The sequence below is a fragment of the Aquarana catesbeiana genome, linkage group LG12, assembly GCF_042186555.1.
Source record: "Aquarana catesbeiana isolate 2022-GZ linkage group LG12, ASM4218655v1, whole genome shotgun sequence".
In the NCBI taxonomy this organism is placed as follows: domain Eukaryota; kingdom Metazoa; phylum Chordata; class Amphibia; order Anura; family Ranidae; genus Aquarana; species Aquarana catesbeiana.
This window is the reverse complement of record NC_133335.1, coordinates 135,693,422-135,717,768: the sequence shown is the minus strand read 5'-3', so window position 1 is coordinate 135,717,768 and position 24,347 is coordinate 135,693,422. Positions and strand designations below refer to the sequence as shown.

The following is a 24,347-nucleotide window of genomic DNA, read 5'->3' as shown; positions in this document are numbered from 1 at the left end:
ACCGTACTATGCCACATGCCCTCAACATTGGGAGGGTGCATTGGGGTAGCCCCCCAAAACACCTTGTCCCCATGTTGATGGGGACAAGGGCCTCATCCCCACAACCCTTGCCCGGTGGTTGTGGGGGTCTGCGGCAGGGGGCTTATCGGAATCTGGAAGCCCCCTTTAACAAGGGGACCCCCAGATCCCGGCCCTCCCCCTGTGTGAAATGGTAAGGGGGTACTTGTACCCCTACCATTTCACAAAAAAAATGTCAAAAATGTTAAAAATGACAAGAGACAGTTTTTGACAATTCCTTTATTAAAATGCTTCTTCTTTTTTCTATCTTCTTTCTTCTATCTTCTATCTTCTATTTTCCTTCGATTTCTTCCTCCATCTTCTTCTTCTTCTTCTGGTTCTTCCTCCAATGTTCTCGTCCGGCATCTTCCTCCGCGGCATCTTCTTCCCTTCTTCTCCTCGGCCGCTCCGCATCCATGATGGCATGGTGGGAGGCTCCCGCTGTGTGACACTTCTCCTCTTCTGGCGGTTCTTAAATAACGGGGGGGGCGGAGCCCCCCGGTGACCCCGCCCCTCTCACGCATTAGGACTTGACGGGGACTTCCCTGTGGCATTCCCCGTGACATCAGAGGGGGGCGGGGTCACCCGTTACGTAATGGGTGACCCCGCCCAGAGGAATGAAGGTGTAGAATTAGGTGTGTCACAGCCAAGTACTTGCAAGCAATCTGCTATCGGTACACCGACGTCAGGCAAATTTCCCTGCCCCAGCTGCTGCACCGCTGAAAGAAGTTCGCTCCCAGCCATCCACATGCCCAGCGGTTGAATGCTAGCTTGGCTAAATTGTTAGCACTTCAACTGCTGCCTTTTCAGTTGGTAGACTGCCCCCTTCCGTGATTTTGTGGAATATGTGATTTCTCTGTGGCAGGTTTCTAAACGCCAATTTTTCTCATGGAAGGCGATTGTGGAAGGCAATGTCTTGGCCTCGCTGGACAGGGCGGTCAGCAGTAAGGTGCATATTACCGCTGACTCATGGTCCAGAAGGCATAGACAGGGACGTTACCTGTCTTTCACCGTGCACTGGGTGACTTTTCTGGCAGCTGGGAAGGATGCAGGAGAGGGTGCAGTAGTGTTGGAGGTTGTTCCGCAACCACGCCTCCAAAATACTACTAGTGGTGATTCTGCCACACCTCTCTCCTCCACCCCCTCTTCATCTTCTTCCTCCATGGCCTCTTTCTGTGCTGATTTGTCCTCAAAACCAGCGGTGCTCTGTTTGCGGAGGCCACGAGGATGGTGAACAGTGACAGTGCATGCATCAGTGACACTGTCCCTCTTGTTCACCTGTTGGAGCACACGCTGCGTGGAATAATGGACAGGGCACTTGAGGCAGAACAGAGGGAGGAAGAGGAGGACTTCCTAACCTCTCAAGGCCCCCTTTATCCAGACAGTGTTCTTGCGTGCCCGCCAATCACACAGGAAGAGGAGGAGGAGAATTGTGTCAGCATGGAGGTGGAGCCTGGCACTCAGCATCAGCAGCAGTCTTCAAGGGATCATTTACAGTCTGAAGAAACCCATGGACTTGTACGTGGCTGGGAGGAGGTGGCTGCGGATTATGTCATCCTTAGTAACCCAGAGTACTCTGGACCGAATGACTCAGCAAACCTACGCTGCATGGCCTCCCTGATCCTGCTAAGCCTGCGGAAGGATCCTCGTATTCGTGGTATCAAGGGGAGGGATGATTACTGGCTGGCAACCCTCCTTGATTCATTTTACAAGGGTAAGGTTGCGGACCTTATCTTGCCATCGCAGAGGGAGCAAAGGATGAAACATCTTCGGGAGGCCTTGCAGAAAGGTTTGTGCAACGCGTTTCCAGAGCCTGGGAGGTTACAATTTCCTGGTCCTCCTGGACACGTGTTGCCGAGGCTTCGGTCAGTCACAGAAGGAGCGGTGGAGAAGGTGGCCGTCTGACCGATGCGTTCAGACAATTTTTTAGTCCGCAGCCCCAAGGCCTGATCAGTTCCAGCAACCATCGCCAGCGTCTGATTCACATGTTGCAGGATTACCTAGGGGCAAGATCAGACTTGGACACCTTTCCCACCGAAAATCCTCTGGGTTACTGGGTCTTGAGGATGGATCACTGGCCAGAGCTTGCACAGTATGCAGTTGAGCTACTGGCCTGTCCTGCATCCAGCGTTCTTTCGGAACGCACATTCAGTGCTGCTGGAGGTTTTGTAACCGATCACAGGGTGCGCCTGTCCACCGAATCGGTTGATCGGCTGACCTTCATAAAAATGAATCAGTCTTGGATCACCAGCTACGAAGCACCTGATGCTGATGTAATCGATTGTTTTTTTTTTTTATGTGAGATCCCTTCAAGACTGCCTATGCTGATGCTGAGTGACTATTCTGTTATGCTGAGTGACAATCCTCTTCCTGCTCAATTTTCATGCTGATAGCTTGTAAGAACATTTTTGGTTCTGGGCACCACCACCAGAGGCCAAGGCCCAATTTTTCAGCCCCTGAAAAAGGGGCAGGGCTCATACCTGCACTCCAACTAGAGTATCTGTGAGGGGTTGCAGTGTTGTGGCACCAGCACAAGTGCCCAAGGCCCAAATTTTCAGCCCCTGCTTAACAGGGGCATATAATTACAAATTTTGATGCAATACTTTGCAGCAGGGCTCATTCCTGCGCTCCAACTATAGCATCTGTGAGGGGTTGCAGTGTTGTGGCACCAGTGCCTAAGGCCCAATTTTTCTGCCCCTGTTCAACAGGGACATGTAATTACAATTCTTTATCTAATATTTCACAGCAGGGCCCATTCCTGCGCCCACCAAGAGTAACTGTGAGGGCTTTCAGTGTTTTTGCAACACCACCACCACCAAAGGCCCAATTTTTCTGCCCCTGTTCAACAGGTGCATGTAATTACAATTCTTGATATAATATTTCACAGCAAGGCCTGTTCCAGCGCCCACCAAGAGTAACTCTGAGGGCTTACAGTGTTGTGGCAACACCAACACCTAAGGCCCAAATTCCTGCAGAGTATATAGGGCAGGCCCCTACTTTCAAACATCCAACTTACAAACGACTCCTACTTGCAAACGGAAGGAGACAACAGGAAGTGAAATGAAATCTACCCCTAGGAAGGGAAATTCTCTCCTGTAAGAGTTAATATGGGAAAAACGTGTCTCCTCTTCACTGATGCTTTATCACCAATCCTTCTTTCACTAAAACCCCCAAATTTTCAAAAAACATTTGTCATTGGGACAGAAAGTGAGGTGAAATATTCTGAAGAGGTGCACAGACAGCAAAACAAATGTTACCCTTCCCTATGTTTTCCAAAAAGCTTAAAAATAGATTTTTTGGCTGGAGCTACACTTTAAAAATGTACCAGTTCAAAATTACAAACAGATTCTACTTAACAACAAACCTACAGTCCCTGTCTTGTTTGCACTGCCTGTATACTGCTGTTCAGAGTATATAGGGCCTGGGGGCCCCAAGCCTTTCCTTTTTTAATTTGGGTGCGGGGTTCCCTTTAATATTAATACAAGACCCAAAGGGCCTGGTAATGATCTGGGGGGGGGTACCCATGCCTTGTGTCTCACTGATTTTCATCCATGTTGCTGGGACCCGACATTACATTAATGCCGCAAGCAGTTTTAAATCACTTTTATTCCTTTAAAAATGTCATTTTGTGCAGGGACTGTTCTAAGCACGGGAAACACGCGCCACTCTACAGGCATACTATAGACAATTTTGAAAAAAAAGCAATATGTTTAACTTTTTGCTATAATAAATATCCCCAATAAATATATAAAAAACTAATTTTTTCCTCAGTTTAGGCCGATATGTATTCTTCTACATATTTTTGGTAAAAAAAAAATCGCAATAAGCTTATATTGATTGGTTTGAGCAAAAGTTTTAGCGTCTACAAAATAGGCGATAGATTTCTGGCATTTTATTATAAAATATTTTTTATTAGTAATGGCGGTGATCTGTGATTTTTATCATGACTGCGACATTGCAGCAGACACTTCGGACACTTTTGACACTATTTTGGGACCATTGTCATTTATACAGAGATCAGTGCTATAAAAATGCACTGATTACTGTGTAAATGACTGGCAGGGAAGGGGTTAAACAGTAGGGGGCGATCAAGGGGTTAAATATTTCCTAGGGAGTAATTCTAACTGTAGAGGGGATGGACTCACTACAACATGACAGAGATCACTACTCCCGATGAAAGGGAGCAGTAGATCTCTGTCATGTTGCTAGACAGAACAGGGAAATGCCTTGTTTACATAGGCATCTCCCCGTTCTGCCGCTCCTTGACTTGATCGTGGGACACCAGTGGACACTGAGTCCGTGGGACCCACAGGCACGGAGCACGCAGTATGCAGCGGGCGCACGCCCACTAGACCACAAACTAAAGGGGACGCACCTGTACGCCCATTTGCCCACCGCTGTCATTGTGCCGATGTATATCGGTGTGCAGCGGTCGGCAAGTGGTTAAGGAATAAATTGCAAGGTTAGGGTGGGTGGTGAGGGTGCTGCCTGGCCATTTATACTTACTAAACTAGAGGATTCTTGAATGTGACAGATTTGCATGAGACCGTAAGGATCCTGTTAAGGAATGGGAGGAGAAGGCATTAGAGAAGGATGGGGAAAAAGAGGGAAGGAGTATTGGGACCGAATATATCTATATAGTATATAGCATATGGCATACAGTATATTAAATTGGAACAAGTTAAAAATGTATATTGTACATTATGGTAGATAGGAGAAATGTAGGGCCCTGTTGTAGGGGTCAGTATCTTTGAATGCACAAGCGGAAACAGGTATGTGTGCCCATTCCGCCACAAGGACCTGACTCATCTCAGGACATGTGCACACGTGCATGCACACACACAAACACACGGCGCCTGCACAATTACGCGCACATATTTACGCATACACGCGCGTATGTATACACACACACACACACACACACACACACACCTTGTAACGAGCTCCTTGCTCGCTCGTTTCCACTCTCCCAACACTCCTCTGCAGTTATAGAATCAGATTGCAGATCACAACATCTGATTGTTCGGTCATCCGATGCTCCGGGATTAGAACTTCAGCTATGTGCCGTTCTAACCCAGTTGTGATAGCTCAGAACAAACACCAGGCAGGCTGTATGTAAGTTCAACCAGGAATCTCTTTTATTCAAAAATACAGGCTCTTTTATACACTAACAGTGGAGGTGCATACCTCCGACTCATATTACTCTAACAATACACCTGTAACCTAATTAACCTAATTAACATGGGCAAATTAACTAATCCCTTTAGACAGCCTAGATGACTCAGACATGACCTTTAGGCCAGACTGGCCGTCTTGTAGCTTAGAACCCCTAATCAACATTATCACAATCAACATAGACTCTTCTTCACACAATAGCAGAGTTAATTAACACAAACAACAATGGGGATCTAATGACTCTTAGATCCCATACTAGAGACTTATTTACAATACACAATTTAGCAGACAACAGACAGGTAGCTGGAATTGATGACATTAGCATTTAACAGTAGGAGTCCCAACGGTATGAATCAGTCACTATTCCAATATGGCAAATCCAGGGTCCCCAGAGTCTGTGTGTCCTGGGGGACCAGGACCCGAACCAACAGTAATATCACCTCAAGGGTCCCCAGGCATACAGCTCACAAAGAGCACCGTTCCCCCAAATGCCAGGGCCCACGATCGATCGGCAAGAGGCTAGCATACAGTCCCCTACAAAAGTCTCTCTCCCGGCTAGGTCTGTCACACACCTCCACTCCCATAAGCATTGGTGCGGACGCGTGGGGGCACAAACACAAGTGCAAGACGAGGGACGAGGGGGTGGGGATAGCCATGCAAGATATGATGTGGTATGTTATGGGGTGATGTACTAGGTACAGAGGGATAAGCACTGGTATATATGAATGGAGAGTTTTGAGGGTACTGGTTTTGGGTGGGTAGTTGCTTATGGTATTTAGAGGATGGAGTGTATCTCTATGTCCGTGTTTAGGCCTCCCGGACTCAAGCTATCCAGGGTATAAATCAGCAGGTTTCTCTCTCTCAGAGATGCTTGGTGCGCTCTGCGTGTGGTAAGCTTTTCGGGATGGATTAGACCTTGGGTGGAACCTTGGTGGAACTGAGTGAAGTGTCTGGGGATCATCAGGTCTTGATTCTCCTCTATGGATCGTCTGTGTTCTCCAAATCTCTTTCGCAATGTCCGTATGATTTTGGCCTATATATAGTAGTCCACAGGGGCAGGCAAGGCAATAGATAACGAACTCAGACAAGCAATTATAGAATTCATTGAGTACATAGGTTTTTCCTTTTTGTGGTGAAATTTTTCTGGCCATGTTGGACGAATTTATAGTTTAGGCATTTTAGTTTCTGACATTGGTACATTCCCTTGATAGTTAAGAATGTGAGGGTGGATTTTCGTAGGGCCTGTCTAGATTTTAGTTTGCTGGTAGCAGTTTGGCTTTTTATGTTCCTAGCTTTTCTGTATGTAATTTTGGGTACCTGGCTTACAGAGGGTTTCAGGTGGGGGTCTTCCAGTAGTATTCCCCAGTACTTGCTGAAAATATGCTCCATTCTCTTGAGCTGTGCATGAAATTGGGTTACGAATCTTGTGGTCTGAGGTGGTGCAGGTTCCTAGTAATTGAAAGGGGGGTGCTTCTTTGAGGAAATGGTCGTAGGCCTCTTGAATTAGAGCAGGTGGATACACTTTATCTGAGAATTTTTGTTTCAGGAGGTCCCCTTGTGCAATGTAGTCTTCCAGATGGGTGCAGTTGTGTTTCAGTCGGTAGAATTGACTCTTTGAGATGTTGGCAATCCACCTCAGATGATGACAGCTCTGGAAGTGTGGATAGGAATTTTTTGCAGTTGGTTTTGTGTAGTTTTTGCCATATATAGCTTGTTATGTATGGCACAGGTATAGGTCCAGGAAGGCCAACGTGTCTGGGTGACAGAGTGAAGTGAAAGATAGACCAGGATCGTTTGCGTTACAATAGACAACATCTAACTGGGTCGGGAGCCATCCCAGATAACGATAATGTCATCTATGCATCTGCCGTAATATATGATGTGTTCTGAATACGGATTGTTGCAGATGAAGCATTGTTCCCATAGACCCATAGTTAGTTTGGCATAGCTGGGGGGCGAAATTTTCCCCCATAGCTGTGCCTTGTAATATTGAACTCTACGGACTAAGATGCCATTAAAGTTCATGTGCGTGTAAATGCAGGCATCCCAATACTTTTGGTAATATAGTAAATACTTGAATATGATGTTCTTTTTGGAGAGAATCCAGTCTTTTTTTTTTTTACTTTGGAATAACCTACTGTATTGACATGGAACAAGTTTTATATTAAAGAATATTCCACATTTCAGTTATTTTCATAAAAAAAAACTTTTCTAAAATTGAGAATCTGAACTCTCACTCTTCTATTTTCTCTAGTGGCTTGGGGGTTACATAGAGGAGATATATTGATTCATCAGGCTGTCTTCTTGGGCTATAGAACTAACTGTGCTCTTTGTGTTTTACAGCTGTCCAGCGCATCGTACAGTCTCACATGCAGGCCCTTGGCTCTCTTGGTGACAGTGATGATGATGATGATGAAGAGGTAAATGATGACACTAAAACTGGAACAGAAGAAACGTCTGCAGAGCCCTCAACCACTAAATTGGAGGAGTGCCTGGACTGTAGCGTGAAAATTGACACAGGTAAAAGCCCAAAGAGTTCATAATAGGTTGATCATCATAAACACGACACGTTACTTAAAGGTGACAACTGTCCAACTCCAACAGGACTGGGCTTCAAGGGGATTTCACCTTCAAACCTCATAGATCCCCGAAACTGGGGAAACACGAGCTGTTAATGGTTTTCTCGGTAGACCATTAGCCCTTGGGGGGTGCAGAGCATACAAATGTTAAAGCTTCTATAGTGCACATATAACTGTTTTTGTCATGGGCTGGAAAATATTGTATGTACATAATTCTATTTCCCAACATCCAACATCTATCTCTAGTCTGCTATTTTCTGTTTGTCTTCATGTAGCCTAGTAACTGCTTTCACTGTCTCTTGGGGCAAGAAGCTCCAAGGATAAGTTCACTTTTACATAAAAATAATAAATGCATTTTTTTTGCAGGTTAAAAAATATGCATTTATTTTTTTTTGTTAGGGACCTATATTGGACCCATGATTAGCGGATTGTGGGTGTAATGCCACGGTCCTGCAGACTGACTGTGTAGCTGTCTGCCCGTACCTCCAATATGGGCAGGCAGTTACACTCTGATATTGAGAACTACATTAAGAACTACAAACCAACAGCCACAAAGGTTGGTTTTCCCATTCACAGAACATAGGTGTGTTTATTTATTTTTATTATTTTTTTCCATTCACAGAACACAATGTGTTCTTTTAGATTGAAACAGGGAGCAGAAGAGATCATCACCCACTTTCTGTGAAAATGGGAACTCGGAAAGGGGGGCTGGGGTGCGGGGACAGTTGCATTTGTAACATTTTACACCCTGAATATGGATGTAACACGTAACCTTTGTAAGATTGGGGTGATCAGACTCAAGCGTTTTCAGTGAGTGCAGCAGTCCAAAACTGTATTTTTTAAGTGCTGGTTCACACAGGGGCGACTTGTCAGGCGACCTAGCCGCCTGACAAGTCGCCTCCCGTTCTGTACAATGGAACCGTTCTAATAGGAGCGACGCAAGTCGCTCCGACTTAGAAAAATGTTCCTGTACTACTTTGGGGGCGACTTGCATAGACTTCTATACAGAAGTCGTTTTGCAAGTCACCGTGGAAGTTGTGTGCAGGTCGCCTCGGTGAGGCGACCTGCAAGTCGTGCCGCCCCTGTGTGAATCGGGGCTAAGGGCATGGTAGCCCACTTTTATTTAAAAGCAAGGAAAAGTTCACAAAGACATCAGTAGCCCACGCAGGGTGTTCCACCGTCACTGTATCTTTAACAATCAGTATACTTCAGCCTCCTGGCTAGGGATGGGCCGAACTGACCCCTTTTGAACACAGAGAAAGTTCAGACCCAAATAGCGAACCCCATTAAAGTCAATGGGACCCGAACGTCAAAAATAAGGTGCCCATTTTGAAGGCTTATATGCAAGAAATTGGGCATACAATGGTTATAGGGGTCCGGCTCCTGCCCTGGGGGACATGTATCAATTTAAAAAAGTTTGTGAAAAACGTCATTTTTAAATAAGCAGTGATTTTTTTTATGTTTAAAGTGAAAGCATAAAAATGAAAAATTCCTTCCAATATAGTGCCTAGGGGAGTCCCCTCAATCTACCTGTAAAGTGGCAGATATGTACCATGTCTAGAATCTGCTGCAGCAATAATTGCATTTATAAAGCAAAAAAAAAAAAAGAAATTTTCCCTGCAAGCTGCCTTTATTTTGCTAAGCAACAGCTTGGGAGCCAATGTGTATGTGTCAGGGCTGGGCTCAGCCCTTCCTTCTCTGAGCTGGCCGCTAAGCTGTCAGCTAATTGCCAGCTCCTATCTCTCCACAGTTACTCAGCTGTTGATGATATCCTGCTCATCAGTCTTGCCTACTTAAGCCGTCCAGTCCAGAGGTTCCCTGCCTTCGCGTTGGTCAACATCACAGGAATCTCCTGAGATCCTGTTCAAGACTTGCTTTGCTGACATCCCTTCTGGCTCCAGATCCTGCTTGTTGTTCCACTACATTAATCCCTGACTTCTGGCTTGGCTGACTATCCATTCTGGCTACTGAACTTTGGCTATGTTTTGACTACATTTGTTCTTTTTTACTTTTATTATTAAACAAGTGTGATTTAACTGTACTTCTGTCTCGGCCTGGTTTCATGGTTTCTGACAGTAGGCGAAGGCCATGAATTCAGAAGATGCAGTCAATCCGCTTGTTGGTAATATTTTCTCTAGAATGGATGAACTGGATCACCACATGGATCAGTTTGCCATGGCGTTACAAACTCTCCTGAGTCGCCTGAAATCTCCCACTGTGGCCGCCCCAGTGCAATCTATGTTGCAGGTCGACCCTGCTGCTGCTCCAGTCTCTGTGCAGGCACCTGCCTCGAGTATTACATCTATAAGAGGAATGTCTGGTTCCGCTCCGCTTCCTCAGCGATTTGGGGGAAATCCAATATACTTTGAGATGCTGCCCCAGGCATTTCCCACAGACAGAAGAAAAGTAGGTTTCGTGATATCTTTGCTTTCTGAGAGAGCCTTGGCCTGGGCAAACCCTCTGTGGGAGATGCAAAAACCTGTTGTCTTGAGCTACCCTGAGTTTGCGGCTTTGTTTAAAAGGGTATTTGATGTTCCCACACGCTCCACTTCTGCTGCTAAGTGCCTCATGTCCATCGAACAGAGTACGAGAACTGTTGCCGACTACGCCATTGAATTCCGTACTCTGGCAGCAGAGGTTGCGTGGAACAATAAGGGCTGCTTTTTCTCATGGTCTCTCGGATACTATCAAGGATGAGATAGCAGCCTGAGATATACCCACTGAGCTGGAGAAGTTGATCACGTTTGCCATCCTCATTGACTCCAGACTCAGAGAAAGACTTTTTTTTAAGAAGCGCTTGCGGAAGCTTCCTGTATGTTTCTCTCCGGAGCTTTGCAGTCGCTTGCCTCCCTCACCTCCCATGCTTCCTGGTACCGAGTTGGCCACTGAAGGTGAACCCATGCACTTATCTCTCTGCAGATGAGAGAACCTTTAGGAGGAGGGAGAGATTTTGCCTTTATTGTGGTCAGGCAGGTCACTTTTTGAAGTCTTGCCCTACCCGTCCAGGGAACGCCTGAACCTTGAGGTCCTGTCACGGACAGACCTTAGGTGGCGTTGCTTCATCCCCAGTTATCCAGAAGGATAAGCCCCTGGTTTCGGTCATCCTTTCTTGGGCTGAGATACAGGCTCTAATCAAAATGCTTCTGAGACTGGTGTTGGCGCCCTTTTGTCTCAACGTCCTACCTCTGAGAGTGCTATGCATCCTTGTGGCTACTTTTCCAAGAAATTGTCACCTGTGGAGTACAATTACAGGATTGGTGACAGGGATCTGTTGGTGATCATTTTAGCCCTGAAAGAATGGCGACAACTCCTTGAAGGTATCACTATGCCGGTTCTCATTCTTACTGACCATAAGAATCTCACATTCTTGCCTGAGGCTAAACGCCTCTCTCCCAGAAGGGAACGATGGGCTCTTTTCTTGCCAAGTTTCAATTACACTGTCTCATTCTTACCCGGTACTAAGAATGTAAGGGCTGACGTCTTGTCACAACAGTTTTCCTCCACTTCCAAGTTGGAGTCGGTTCCAGTTGCTGTGATTCCTCCTGATCGTATTCTGGCTACGGTTCACACTAGTCTCACTTCTGCTTTGGATGACAAAATTCTTGCTGCTCCTGAGATACCTTGTGGCCGCTGCTTTGTCCCAGAGAGTCTCCATACTGCCGTGCTCCAGATTTAACATTCTTCCAAGGCTGCTGGCCACCCTGGGAAGAATCAATTCTTTTGGGCCATTTCCCAACAATTCTGGTGGCCTAGTCTATGTGCTGATGTAACTGCCTTCGTAGCTGCCTGTTCCGTGTGTGCTCAGAGTAAGACTCCACGACACCTTCCAGTGGGCCTCCTACAACCCATACCAAATGGAGAGAGGCCCTGTACCCACCTGTCTATGGATTTCATTGTGGAGTTACCCAACTCCCAGGGCAACACAGTTATCCTTATGGTAGTTGACCAGTTTGCAAAGATGTGTCATTGTATTCCACTTAAGAAGTTGCCCACTTCTAAGGAACTGGCTTCCATTTTTGCTCGGGAGAGCTTTCTCTTACATGGGCTACTCAAGGTGATTGTCTCGGACAGGGTTAGTCAGTTTATGTCCCGGTTCTGGTGAGCCTTTTGTGCACAGTTGCGAATTCAGCTTGCTTTCTCCTCTGCATATCACCCGAAGTCTAATGGGGCCACAGAACGAGCCAGTCAGTCCTTGGAGCAATTCCTACATTGCAATATTTCTGACCATCATAACAACTGATCAGACCTATTACCATGGGCAGAATTTGCTCACAACAGTGCCTTGAATTCTGCTTCCCGATTGTCCCCGTTTATGGAGAATTATGGTTTCCAACCTTCCATGTTGCCTGACTCTTTTGCAGAGTATTCCTGCATTAGAGGAGGATCTCCGTGGTCTTCGTTCCACTTGGGCACAAGTCCAGGAGGCTTTGCGACATGCTAATGATAGGTACAGGCTCCATGCTGACCGCAGACGCCTGCCTGCGCCTGCCTATCATGTTGGGGACAGGGTCTGGCTGTCATCTCGCAACCTCCAACTTCTTGTTCCCTCACTGAAGTTCACACCTCGGTTTATTGGGCCTTTCAGTATTCTTCGCAGGATTAACCCAGTGGCTTACGCATTAGACCTTCCTTTTAATATGCATATTTCTAATGTATTTTATGTCTCCTTATTAAAACCTTTGGTCTGCAACTGCTTTACTACCTCAGTGCCACGTCCTCACCCTGTACAGGTGAAGAACCATGAGGAGTATGAAGTACAGTCTATTGTTGACTCCCGTAGGTTCCGTGGGCGCATACAGTACCTGGAGCATTGGAAAGGGTATAGTCCGGAGGAACGCTCTTGGGTCTCATCCTTCGACGTACATGCCCCTGTCCTCCTCCGTGATTTCCATAGACGTTTTCTCCTCCAGCCTGGTGGTCCTCTGAGGGGGAGGGGTCATTGAGGAGGGGGTACTGTCAGGGCTGGGCTCAGCAGTTCCTTCTCTGAGCTGGCCACTCAGTTGTCGGCTAATTGCCAGCTCCTATCTCTCCACAGTTACTCAGCTGTTGATGATATCCTGCTCATCAGTCCTGCCTACCTAAGCCATCCAGTCCAGAGGTTCTCTTCCTATGATCAGTAGGGATGAGCCGAACACCCCCCTGTTCGGCTTGCACCAGAACTTGCGAACAGGCAAAAAATTTGTTCGAACACGCGAACACCGTTAAAGTCTATGGGACATGAACATGAATAATCAAAAGTGCTAATTTTAAAGACTTATATGCAAGTCATTGTCATAAAAAGTGTTTGGGGACCTGGGTCCTGCCCCAGGGGACATGGATCAATGCAAAAAAAAGTTTTAAAAACGGCCGTTTTTTCGGGAACAGTGATTTTAATAATGCTTAAAGTGAAACAATAAAAGTGTAATATTCCTTTAAATTTCATACCTGGGGGGCGTCTATAGTATGCCTGTAAAGGGGCGCATGTTTCCCATGTTTAGAACAGTCTGACAGCAAAATGACATTTCAAAGGAAAAAAGTCATTTAAAACTACTCGTGGCTATTAATGAATTGCCGGTCCGACAATACACATAAAAGTTCATTGATAAAAACGGCATGGGAATTCCCCCAGGGAAAGCCTGAACTAAAATTAAAAAAAAAAAATGACGTGGGGGGTCCCCCTAAATTCCATACCAGGCCCTTCAGGTCTGGTATGGATATTAAGGGAAACCCCGGCCAAAATAAAAAAAAAATGGCGTGGGGTCCCCCCAAAAATCCATACCAGACCCTTATCCGAGCACGTAACCTGGCAGGCCGCAGGAAAAGAGGGGGGGACAAGAGAGCGCCCCCCCTCCTGAACCGTACCAGGCCACATGCCCTCAACATTGGGAGGGTGCTTTGGGGTAGCCCCCCAAAACACCTTGTCCCCATGTTGATAGGGACAAGGGCCTCATCCCCACAACCCTTGCCCGGTGGTTGTGGGGGTCTGCGGGCAGGGGGCTTATCGGAATCTGGAAGTCCCCTTTAACAAGGGGACCCCCAGATCCCGGCCCTCCCCCTGTTTGTACCCCTACCATTTCACAAAAAAACTGTCAAAAATTTTAACAATGACAAGAGACAGTTTTTGACAATGTCTTTATTTAAATGCTTCTTCTTTCTTCTATCTTCTTTCTTCTATCTTCTATCTTCCTTCGGTTTCTTCCTCCATCTTCTTCTGGTTCTTCCTCCGGTGTTCTCGTCCGGCATCTTCCTCTGTGGTGTCTTCTTCCCTTCTTCTGCTCGGGCCGCTCCACATCCATGATGGCATGATGGAAGGCTCCCGCTGTGTGACGCTTCTCCTCTTCTGATGGTTCTCAAATAACGGGGGCGGGGCCACCCGGTGACCCCGCCCCCCTCTGACACACAGGGACTTGACTGGGAACTTCCCTGTGGTATTCCCCGTGATGACAGAGGGGGCAGGGTCATGCGTTACATAACAGGCAAGGGTTGTGGGGATGAGGCCCTTGTCCCCATCAACACGGGGACAAGGTGTTTTGGGGGCTACCCCAAAGCACCCTCCCAATGTTGAGGGCATGTGGCCTGGTATGGTTAAGGAGGGGGGGCACTCTCTCGTCCCCCCTCTTTTCCTGCGGCCTGCCAGGTTGCGTGCTCGAATAAGGGTCTGGTATGGATTTTTGGGGGGACCCCACGCCATTTTTTAAAAAATTTCGGTGTGGGGTTCCCCTTAAAATCCATACCAAACCTGAAGGGTCTGGTGCAGATTTTGAGGGGGACCCAACGCCATTTTTAAAAAAAAATTTGGCCGGGGTTCCCCTTAATTTCCATACCAGACCTGAAGGGCCTGGTATGGAATTTAGGGGGACCCCCCACGTCATTTTTTTTTTTTTTAATTTTGGTTCGGGGTTCCCCTGTGGGGAATTCCCATGCCGTTTTATATCAGTTAACTTTTATGTGTGTTGTCGGACCAGCAATTCATTAATAGCCGCGAGTAGTTTTAAATGACTTTTTTTTCCTTTGAAATGTCATTTTGCTGTCAGACTGTTCTAAACACGGGAAACATGCGCCCCTTTACAGGCATACTACAGACCCCCCCCCAGGTACGAAATTTAAAGGAATATTACATTTTTATTGTTTCACTTTAAGCATTATTAAAATCACTGCTCCTGAAAAAACGGCCGTTTTTAAAACAATTTTTTGCATTGATCCATGTCCCCTTTGGCAGGACCCAGGTCCCCAAACACTTTTTATGATAATAAGTTGCATATAAGCCTTTAAAATTTGCACTTTTGATTTCTCCCATAGACTTTTAAAGGGTGTTCCACGGCTTTTGAATTTGCCGCGAACACCCCAAATTGTTCGCTGTTCAGCGAACTGGCGAGCAGCTGATGTTCGAGTTGAGCATGAGTTCGACTCAAAGCTCATCCCTAATAATCACTGCAACACTGAATGCCCGTTCTGAAAGCATGCTGGATGCAGGGCAGCTCAATAACTCAATAGCATACTGGGCAAGTTCTGGACGGTGGTGTATTCTCATGACCCAGTAAGTCAGTGAATCATCAGCTGGAAAGCTCTCCATCTCTGTTTTGGCCCCGAGGTAATCGTCCACCATGTGATGCAGATGGGATGTGGAAGCTGACAGCCCTGGGCTGCGAAGACTAAAAAAATTCCGAAATGCCTCACTTAGACGGATACCTTCTACAAAACCCCTCTCTTGACCAACAGAAGTCTCAAAACTACGTTTTCCACGACACTATAACCTACTGGAGTCAGGAAAAACGTTTAATAAAATCCTCTTTAACCTGTCCTCAAGATTTTATCTTCTGCACTCTCTGTAGGGATGGGATGAGTTCTGAGACCTTCCCATCAGTGGTCAAGGAGGGTTGCCAACCAGTAATCATCCTTCTCCTTTATGCCATGTATTGTTGGGTCCTTTTGCAGGCTTTGAAGCATGAGGTCGCCCATGCGCCTCAAATTTGCCGAGGCTTGAGAAGCAGACTCCTCTGGGTCACTCAGGATGACAGCATCAGGAACTTCCTCCTCCCAGCCATGTACTACTCCCAAAGGTCCTGGGGTTGGAAAGCCATCACTTACAGATAGACGCATGTCTTCCTCTTCTTCGACGCCTATGAAAATGCCAGAATCCTCCTCCTCGTTCTCCTCCCCTCTCTCCTTCTGTGTGTTCTGTGACATAGGAATGATGGTGTCATGGGCGTACACAGGTAAGGGCAAGGGGGGGGCAAGTGACCCCCCCCCAGAATCGGCAAGGGTCTGCCATGGCCGCATCTGTAGCTGTGCTGGCCCTCTCTGTTTGTGAGAGTCGGCTCCACCGCTGCTGCAGATCTGTGTCTTTGAGCTTACAGAGATTTTTACTGCCACCTCTGGCTGCTTCCTGTAATGTATTTTCACCAGGACATGTGGAAACAGGACCTGGGAGAAGGAAGACCACCTTACAAGCCGGGGCTGTGAGTACAAGTGAACTGACATATATACAGATGAAGGGGCAGCTGAGTGCATACAGGTATGATCAGTGAAGGGGGGTTGCCAGATATAGGAAAGATCATATCATCTGTCCTGTCCTGTATACAGCTATATACAACTTTATATACCTATCTTCCTTCATGTATTCCTACATCATCACTGACTGCAGATATACATCATCTGTCCTGTATATATAGCTGTATACAGGACAGATGATGTATATCTGCAGTCAGTGATGATGGAGGAAGGTCTCTATATACAGGTAGATTTATATACCCACCTTCCTTCCTGTTTATAGAGACCTTCCTCCATCATCACTGACTGCAGATATACATAATCTGTCCTGTTAGCTATATACACTCTCCTTCCTTCCTGTATATACTAATACCATCCACCCCCTCTATATACACATACAGTACACCCTCCGTACTGTACAGGCCACATTTGATGGGCACAATGAGGCTGCATATGATGAGCACATGCCTGCTTTTTTTTGTGATAATGACTAAGCCCCTTCCCTGCATGAGATTGTGGAAAAGGGGTGGAGCATGGGTGACCTTAAAATGATGCCTCCCCCCTGAAAAAATTCTGCGGACGCCCATGGATGGTGTCTGGATAATGTGGGCCTTGAGAGGCAAGGAAATCCTCCTCTTCCTCCTGCTGCTCTGCCTCCAGTGCCCTGTCCATAATGCCAAGCAGAGCCTGCTCCAGCAGGAACACAACGGGATTGTGTCACTGATGCATGCACTGTCACGGCTCACCATCCTTGTGGCCTCCTCAAATGGTGACAATACAGTGCATGCATCCTTATTGATCAACCATTGGCGTGGGGAAAAAAAGCCAAGGCGGTCTGAGCCTGTCGTTGTGCCGTACTGGCACAGGTACTCGTTGATGGTTCTCTGCTGCATGTATAGCCACTGCAGCATTCCCAAAGTTTAGTTCCACATGGTGGGCATGTCAGAAATCAGGCGGTTTACAGGCAGGTGGAATTTCCGCTGAATTTTAGCCAACCGAGCACTGGCTGTGTATGACCATCTGAAATGGCTACAGACTCTTCTTGCCTGCTTTAGTACATCTTTCAACTCTGGGTATGTACTTAGGAAACACTGCACCACCAAATTGAGGACATGTGCCAGGTATGGCACATATGTCAACTTTCCCTGTCTAAGGGCGGACAGGAGGTTTGAGCCATTATCGGACACCACCATTCCTGGCTCCAGCTGGTGTGGTGTGAACCACCTCTGGGTCAGTCCCTGCAGAGCTGCAAGAATCTCTGCTCTGGTGTGGTTCTTGTCCCCTAAACACACCAGTTGAAGCACTGCATGGCACCTTTTAACCTGACTCTGGGAATAGCCCTTTGAATGCTTAGGGGGTACCTGATGTTCATAGGACAATTCTGCAGAGGAGGGCATGGAGGTGGAGGAGAAGGAGGGGGTAGAGCTCACAGGTCTGGCATCATCACCACCAACTGTATGGAGACGTGGGGGCACAACAAGCTGCAGCACCTAGCCCTGCATCCTTTCGAGTTGCAAGCAGCGTTACCCAGTGTGCTGTGAAGAAAATATATCGTCCCTGCCCATGCTTGCTGGACCATGTGTCAGCAGTAAGGTGGATTTTATGGCTGACTGCCTTGCCCAATGATGCCAGAACATTCCCTTCCACGTGATGGTAGAGAGATTGGATGGCCTTACGTGAAAAGTAGTAGCAACTGGGAACCTACCATTGTGGTACAGCACATTGTGCTAATTCACGGAAGTGGGCAGATTGCACCAGGATGAAAGGCAGAAGTTGGAGAGCCAACAGCTTTGACAAGTTTGCATTCAGACGCTGGGCATGTGGGTGGCAGGAACTGTATTTTTTTTTCCGCTGCAGCAGATGGGGCAGAGAAATTTGCTGGCTACAGTCTACAGCTGGTGGTGTGCTGCTGACAGATGTGTTGCTAGGACCTGTAACGCCCTGTGCTATACCATCATCCCTGTCAATGGAGGCTGCTGAGAGGTAATGACTCATTATCGCAGGGGCAGACTGAAGTGGGTAACGAGGGGGAGGAGGGACAGATTTGTGCCCCTTTTGTGTGGCTGTTAGGTGCTCTTGCCAACGGGCTGATTGGTTGGACGTTAAATACCTTGTTAAGCGTCTAGTACCCAAATGGTTGGTGTTTTTGCCATGTTTGATGTGCTTGAGACACAGTTTGCAGATAGCAACAGTGCGATCTGCTGCAGATGTGCTGAAAAAGGCCCAGACAGCTGAGCTTAGGGGAGTGGGCCGGAAGATAACAGCTGCAGAATGTGATGGAGTAGGGTGGCTGCTCTCTACTCTTTCTTGATGTCGGCCTCCTTGGGGTTGTACCGCCTCACCTTCAGTTTCCTCCACTGCTCCCAAATTGCATCAGTGACCTCATCATCATTATAATCACCATCTCCATCTTCATCATTACCACTGGAGACAACTTGGCAATACGCTGCGGCTTGGGGAATATGAATGCCAATTTGTCTACCAGTGTTCCTCCCTCTCTCTAGGCTCATGTTCCTGTCATCCTCAACCTCAAAACCAACATCTGAATCCAGTAATGGCTGGGCATCATCAAGGGGCAAGTGGCTGACGCTGTGCTCAAAAAACTCAGCTGACTCAATGGCTGATGTTGGGGCTATGGCAGGAATAGATGTGGACAAGGAGGCAGGTTTATCCACTCTGGCAACTGCAGGGGACTGCACACGTGTCTCTGCTTGTGTGACAGAGGATGAGGATGTGGATGAGGAAGGTTTAGTAAGCCAGTCCACCACCTCCTCTGCATGCTGTGGCTGGTTAGCACGGGCAAACTCACTAAACAGAGGAAATGGCTGTCCTCTGGCCATGCCTGAGGACTGACCACCACATCCACCTTTGCCTGTGGACACATTTGTTACTGGCCCCCTTACAGTGCCAAGGGAACGTCTGCCTCTCCTTGTCCTCCCAGACGTTATTGGGAGGGAGGGGGCGGTGCTTATAAGCAAATGTAAAGAAGAAGTTGAAATCTGTACATAGATGCTCTTTAATCAATGTAAAGAGGTGTTTGGTGCACTTTAAATTGAGTACTCACACTACAAAGACACACTTCAGAGATACATAATGACATAGTTACATAGTTAGTCAGGTTGAAAAAAAGATACAAGTCTATCTAGTTCGACCATAAAAATAAATAAATAAATAAATAAATTAATTAAATAAATAAAATAAAAAATATTGTACAATCCCATATACCCAATCCTATACCCACAGTTGATCCAGAGGAAGGCAAACCCCACCACACTCTCCAGGCAATGATGAAAACAGCAATCGTTTAAGGATAAAAAAGAGAAAAGAAGCCTCCACATGGAATAGATCAAAAATGGTGGGGTTTATTTGAATAAAAAGTACTACATCATGACAGATGAGTACAATAAAAAAGTGATCACATGACCGTATAAAAGTGTGCAGTAGGTAGAGCTCAGCAAGCGTTAAAATCCAACGCATTTCGTCCGAATGGACTTCAACTGGGGCAGTTGAAGTCAGTTCGGACGAAACGCATCGGAGAGTGCGGTGAGTGACTGCTGACATTCCTGATCTGTACACCTGATGACCATCTGAGAAGGAGCTGGAGCGGGTCCTCATTGAAGTTTGCCATCTGCAATCCCTGTTTGCATTCACGTTTGTACGATTCACCCCCCTGCTGGCGTGTGGATCCACAACTCAGGGTAAGAGTACCGAATCCCCTTTATTTCTAGATGGTGGAGGCACAACCCCAGGTGTTGCTGAATTCATTAAATGTTTTGATCACCAAACATCTGAATGAAGCACTGATATTTCACTGGAGACCACATTGTGATTTCAACCTGATGTTCCATATATATGGACTTATTATTACATTGTCCTCAATTGTTGGCTTTCTATCTTGTGGACTGCTCATTTTTTCACATTGCGTCATCCGCATAACCTTTTACCCCTTTGTGTGTCCTTAACACTTATATGTGTTCTCCAGTTTGCATTTATTTGTATGTATTTGGCACTAGTCAAACGTCACTGTGTTACCTAGATTGTCTATTTTTTATTTTGCGTAGGTTTGCAACCTTTTTTGATTCATTTACCGTTTTGGATTGTACAATCACTTCCCTGGAACCATCCCCAGGTTCTCATGATAATATTTTTAGCGCTACACATTTATTTTATATGCAGCATGTAACCAAGTCAGTCTTAGGCAGCTGCTCTGTCCGACTGATAGTGTAATTAGAGGCGTAGCACTGGAGCCGGCGCTAGAGGAAGCAGAGCCGATGCTTCCTGTATAGCGCCGCCTTCTGTCACATGGGCAGGGCAAAGGGGGTGCAGTCAGGGGTGGAGCCAATGGGGGTGGCAAAATTAGGTTTCATCTAGGGTGTCAAAAATCCTTGCACCAGCCCTGCAAGAGACACACCTCCATCGCCGTCGGTATTGTGACTGAGGCGACCAGATTGATCATATCCAGCACCTCAGCCCAATATTGCTGAATCTTAGGGTAAGCCCAAAATATATGTGTAAAATCACCTGGTGAAGTGTTACACCTCCAGCATTCTGTGGAGTGCTCAGGTTTCATCTCATGAAGTCTATATGGTGTGTAGTATTTTAAACTGCACAAGTCTCACAGTGAGACCAGGGAGCTAAAGGGGAAATCCCATACATCATCCCAGTCATCGTTGTCCAGTGTAGGGATATCTCTTTGCCAACAGGACCAGAGTTTATCTATGGGTGGGAGAGACACATATATCAGGTGTTCGTATAGATGTGAGGTTGGTTTTTTGACACATCTGGACTGAAGTGTCTTCTCCAACCCTGACTGGACCACCATGCAGGAGGATTGTGGGAATTGTGCGGCGAAGGCATGAGACAATTGTAAGTAGCAAAATACAGTGACTTGGTAAATTATGTGTCCGTGAGAGTTGAGATAAGGCGATTAAGGCGTTATTCGATGTTATCTGTGATACAAGTTTAATACCATATTTTGTCCATGCGTATGGATTTAACATTTTGTAAAACTGAGGGATATTAGAATTCAGACAAATGTGAGTGTTAGGTGAGATTTCATTAGGTCTATATTTTTCCACCGCCAGCCCTGCCCACCATGCCCGTAAGGTGGATTCATGGAGGGGGTCAGGGGGTATGGGGCACGAGGTCCCCTATAGACCAGCAATTTAAGTGCCTCTAATGATCCCACCACCGCTGCCTCCAAGACTGTAGCTGAATTTGATTTATCTGGGTCTAGCCACCACGCCACCGTCACCAACTGTTCAGCCAGATAGTGTTTGTAACAATCTGGGAATGCCATACCCCCCTGTGTCTCATCAAGGTGCTCAGCTTATATCTGGGCGGGGAGGGGCCCCATAGAAAAGATGAGAAAATCTGATTGAGGTTTTAAAAGAAAGATTTGGGAATCCATTGCGGGGAATGCCTAAGGAGTTATGTAAGTTTGGGAATGATTTTCATTTTGAGAAGGTTTAATCGGCCCCATAAGGACAGTGGCAAATTTTCCCCACAACTTAAGTTTGGTCTTTATATCTAGTATAACTGGGTCTAGGTTGATAGGGATGAAATCTGTAGCTCGAGAGGAAACAGTGACACCTAGGTATTTGAAAGTGTCCACCCACTGAAGGGGGATACCCGGGGGGGAGTTTGTCCTTGAAGCCCTATTGGGATTAGTAAAGATTTGGACCAGTTGACTCTAAGCCCCATGACCGTGGCAAAGGTTTTCAGAACTGTTAGTGCATCCTGTAATAAAGGGCCTGCATCACAGAGAAAAAAGTAGCATGTCATCGGCATACAGGGCTACCCTCTCCTCCAGCAGACTGATGCACAGACCCTTGATGTGTGGGGTAGTGCGCAGCGCCTCTGCCACTGGTTCTATGGCAAGGGCAAATAATGCTGGGGAGAGAGGAAAGCCTTGTCTTGTTCCCCTGGAGAGTCTGGAGGGATCAGATAGTCGACCCCCCAGGCGCACCAAGGAGGTAGGGCACTTGTATATAACCTGAAGCCACTTAATGAAGAGCAAGGGGAACCCCATTCTTCGCAATGTCTCCCACAAGAAGGGCCACAGGCCTTCTCAATGTCTAAGGAGGCAAGAGCTTGAGATCCATCATTGATGTGCTGGGCATGAATATTTGTGAAGAGTCTACGGAGGTTAACATCTGAGGCTCTACGGGGTATAAAACCTGTTTGATCGGAGTCTATTACTGAGGGTAGCATGGGTTATAGTCTGATGGCAAGGAGTTTTGTTAAAATTTTAAAGTCATTGTTTAGAAGCGCAAATGGTCTATAGGAGGCACAGGATGTAGGGTCCTTCTGAGGTTTATATATCAAGGTCAGATAGGCATGGTACATAGATTCTGGTGACTTCCCCTCCGAGAGGCATCCCGTGTATAGTGAAGCCAACTGCGGTGCCAACATCTCACCATGTGTCTTATAGAAATCTACTACAGAGGGAGGCAGGGAGTAGGGCAGGCCGCAGTTCGCTACTTCTGTCGGCAACTGTCCCTACCCCCCACATGCAAGAAAACAACACAGGGGACTATTTCGGTACTGAGGATAATTAAATAATAGTACAAAGGAATGAAGAGAAGGTGGTAGGATAAAAGCTATATTTTTAATAGAAAACCATTTTAAAAGAAGATATATACATATATCTAAATATTAGAGTAATAATAGCATATACAGTTGTAATACAGGACAAAGTAATGTATACAACCACATAAATTGTATCTAGCAATGACAGAGGTTCCAAGAGTGACTTAGGTTCTCGACCGGTTTCGCGGTATTCACCGCTTCCTCAGGAGAATAAAGTCTGTAATGTGGCATAAAAAACAAATAATAGATATATAACAATTCACAGATACATGGTTTTTGTGGTGATTACAGCGAAATCATTAAATAATACAATAAACAATAAGGTACAGGTTGAATAAAAGAAGGACAGGCTCACCCGTTCAGGTATTCTCTGTAGGTATATAGGACCCCAAACAAATCCCCCTGCGACGAACACAGGGGTAACAAAACAGCCTCTGGTGGATAAAATATTTAAGTAATTGAGTGTGGATCATTAAACCACAAGATAGACATAGCGTGGTAGAGTATAAGGGTACCCATCAAAAGCTATGAATTTAGAACCCGGTGTGCAAGAAGGAGAAGGATGAAAAGGTGGTTGGAGAGGACAGGAAGGGAGGGGGGGGGGGGAAGGGGGGGGGGGGGGGAACAGGAAGGGAGAGGGAAGGAAGGAGAGGAAAAGATAAAGGGGAATAAGGGGGGGGGGGGGAGGAGAAGGGGGGGATAATGGGGAGGGGGGGGGGGGGGGGGAGAGGGGAGGGAATGAGAGGGGAGGGGAGGGGAGGGGAGGGGAAAGAGGGGAGGGAGGAAGAGGAGGGAGGGAAGGGGGGGGCCGCAGGGGGGGGGGGGAAGGATTTTGGCAGGGGTATGTGGCTCTGCTTGACCGGAAGGTCACAGCTATTGGGTGCAGGGAGAGTAGGTACATCTGTCCCTGCTGCCGGTATATTTGGAGAGATATTTACACAATCCATGCTCGCCTGTGAAGCTGCGGGGTCTCCGGTATCTCCCTCGTCGAAGAGGAGCATTAGATCACGGAGAGCCCTGAATTCCTCCATCGAGAAACCCTTGGTGCGCTCCGTGAGTTCGCGCTCTAGTCCCTGATTGGTGCGATCTTTATCATACATGAATCTGAAGGTTAAATTACGGGCAAATAAATAAAGGTCTTTAATTGTTTCAGTAACCCTAAGCGCATCAAGGGGACAAAAGCCCAGTCCTAATTGAAGGATCGAAATTTCCTCATTATTAAGTGTGTAGGGGGTGAGGTTAATGACATTGCGGTCAGTATGGTGTAAGGAGGATGGTGCTATTGGGACGGTGGGGGTTTTAGGACATAAGCATCTAGATTGCTCTGTTGTTTTTTTAGATCTAAAATCGGATCGTTTAACCCATTTAATGCCACGATCCCTTTTACTATATGCTCCCCCCTTACCTCATTCCATCCTTCTCGTTGATCTATGTCGTAGGGGTAAGTGATGGCCCGTATTATCTGTGTGCAATTTC

At 46.7% G+C, this 24,347-nt stretch overlaps 1 protein-coding gene across 3 annotated transcripts in view; it reads left to right on the top strand.

The window, feature by feature from the left end:
* PPP1R1B (protein phosphatase 1 regulatory inhibitor subunit 1B) overlaps window positions 1-24,347 on the top strand; it is an 821,552-nt gene that overhangs the window by 739,739 nt on the left and 57,466 nt on the right. For all 3 annotated transcript variants that reach the window (XM_073608352.1, XM_073608354.1, XM_073608353.1), the window contains one exon: window positions 7,576-7,752. In XM_073608352.1, coding sequence (XP_073464453.1) covers window positions 7,576-7,752 — 177 coding nt within the window. The remainder of the gene's footprint in view (window positions 1-7,575; window positions 7,753-24,347) is intronic.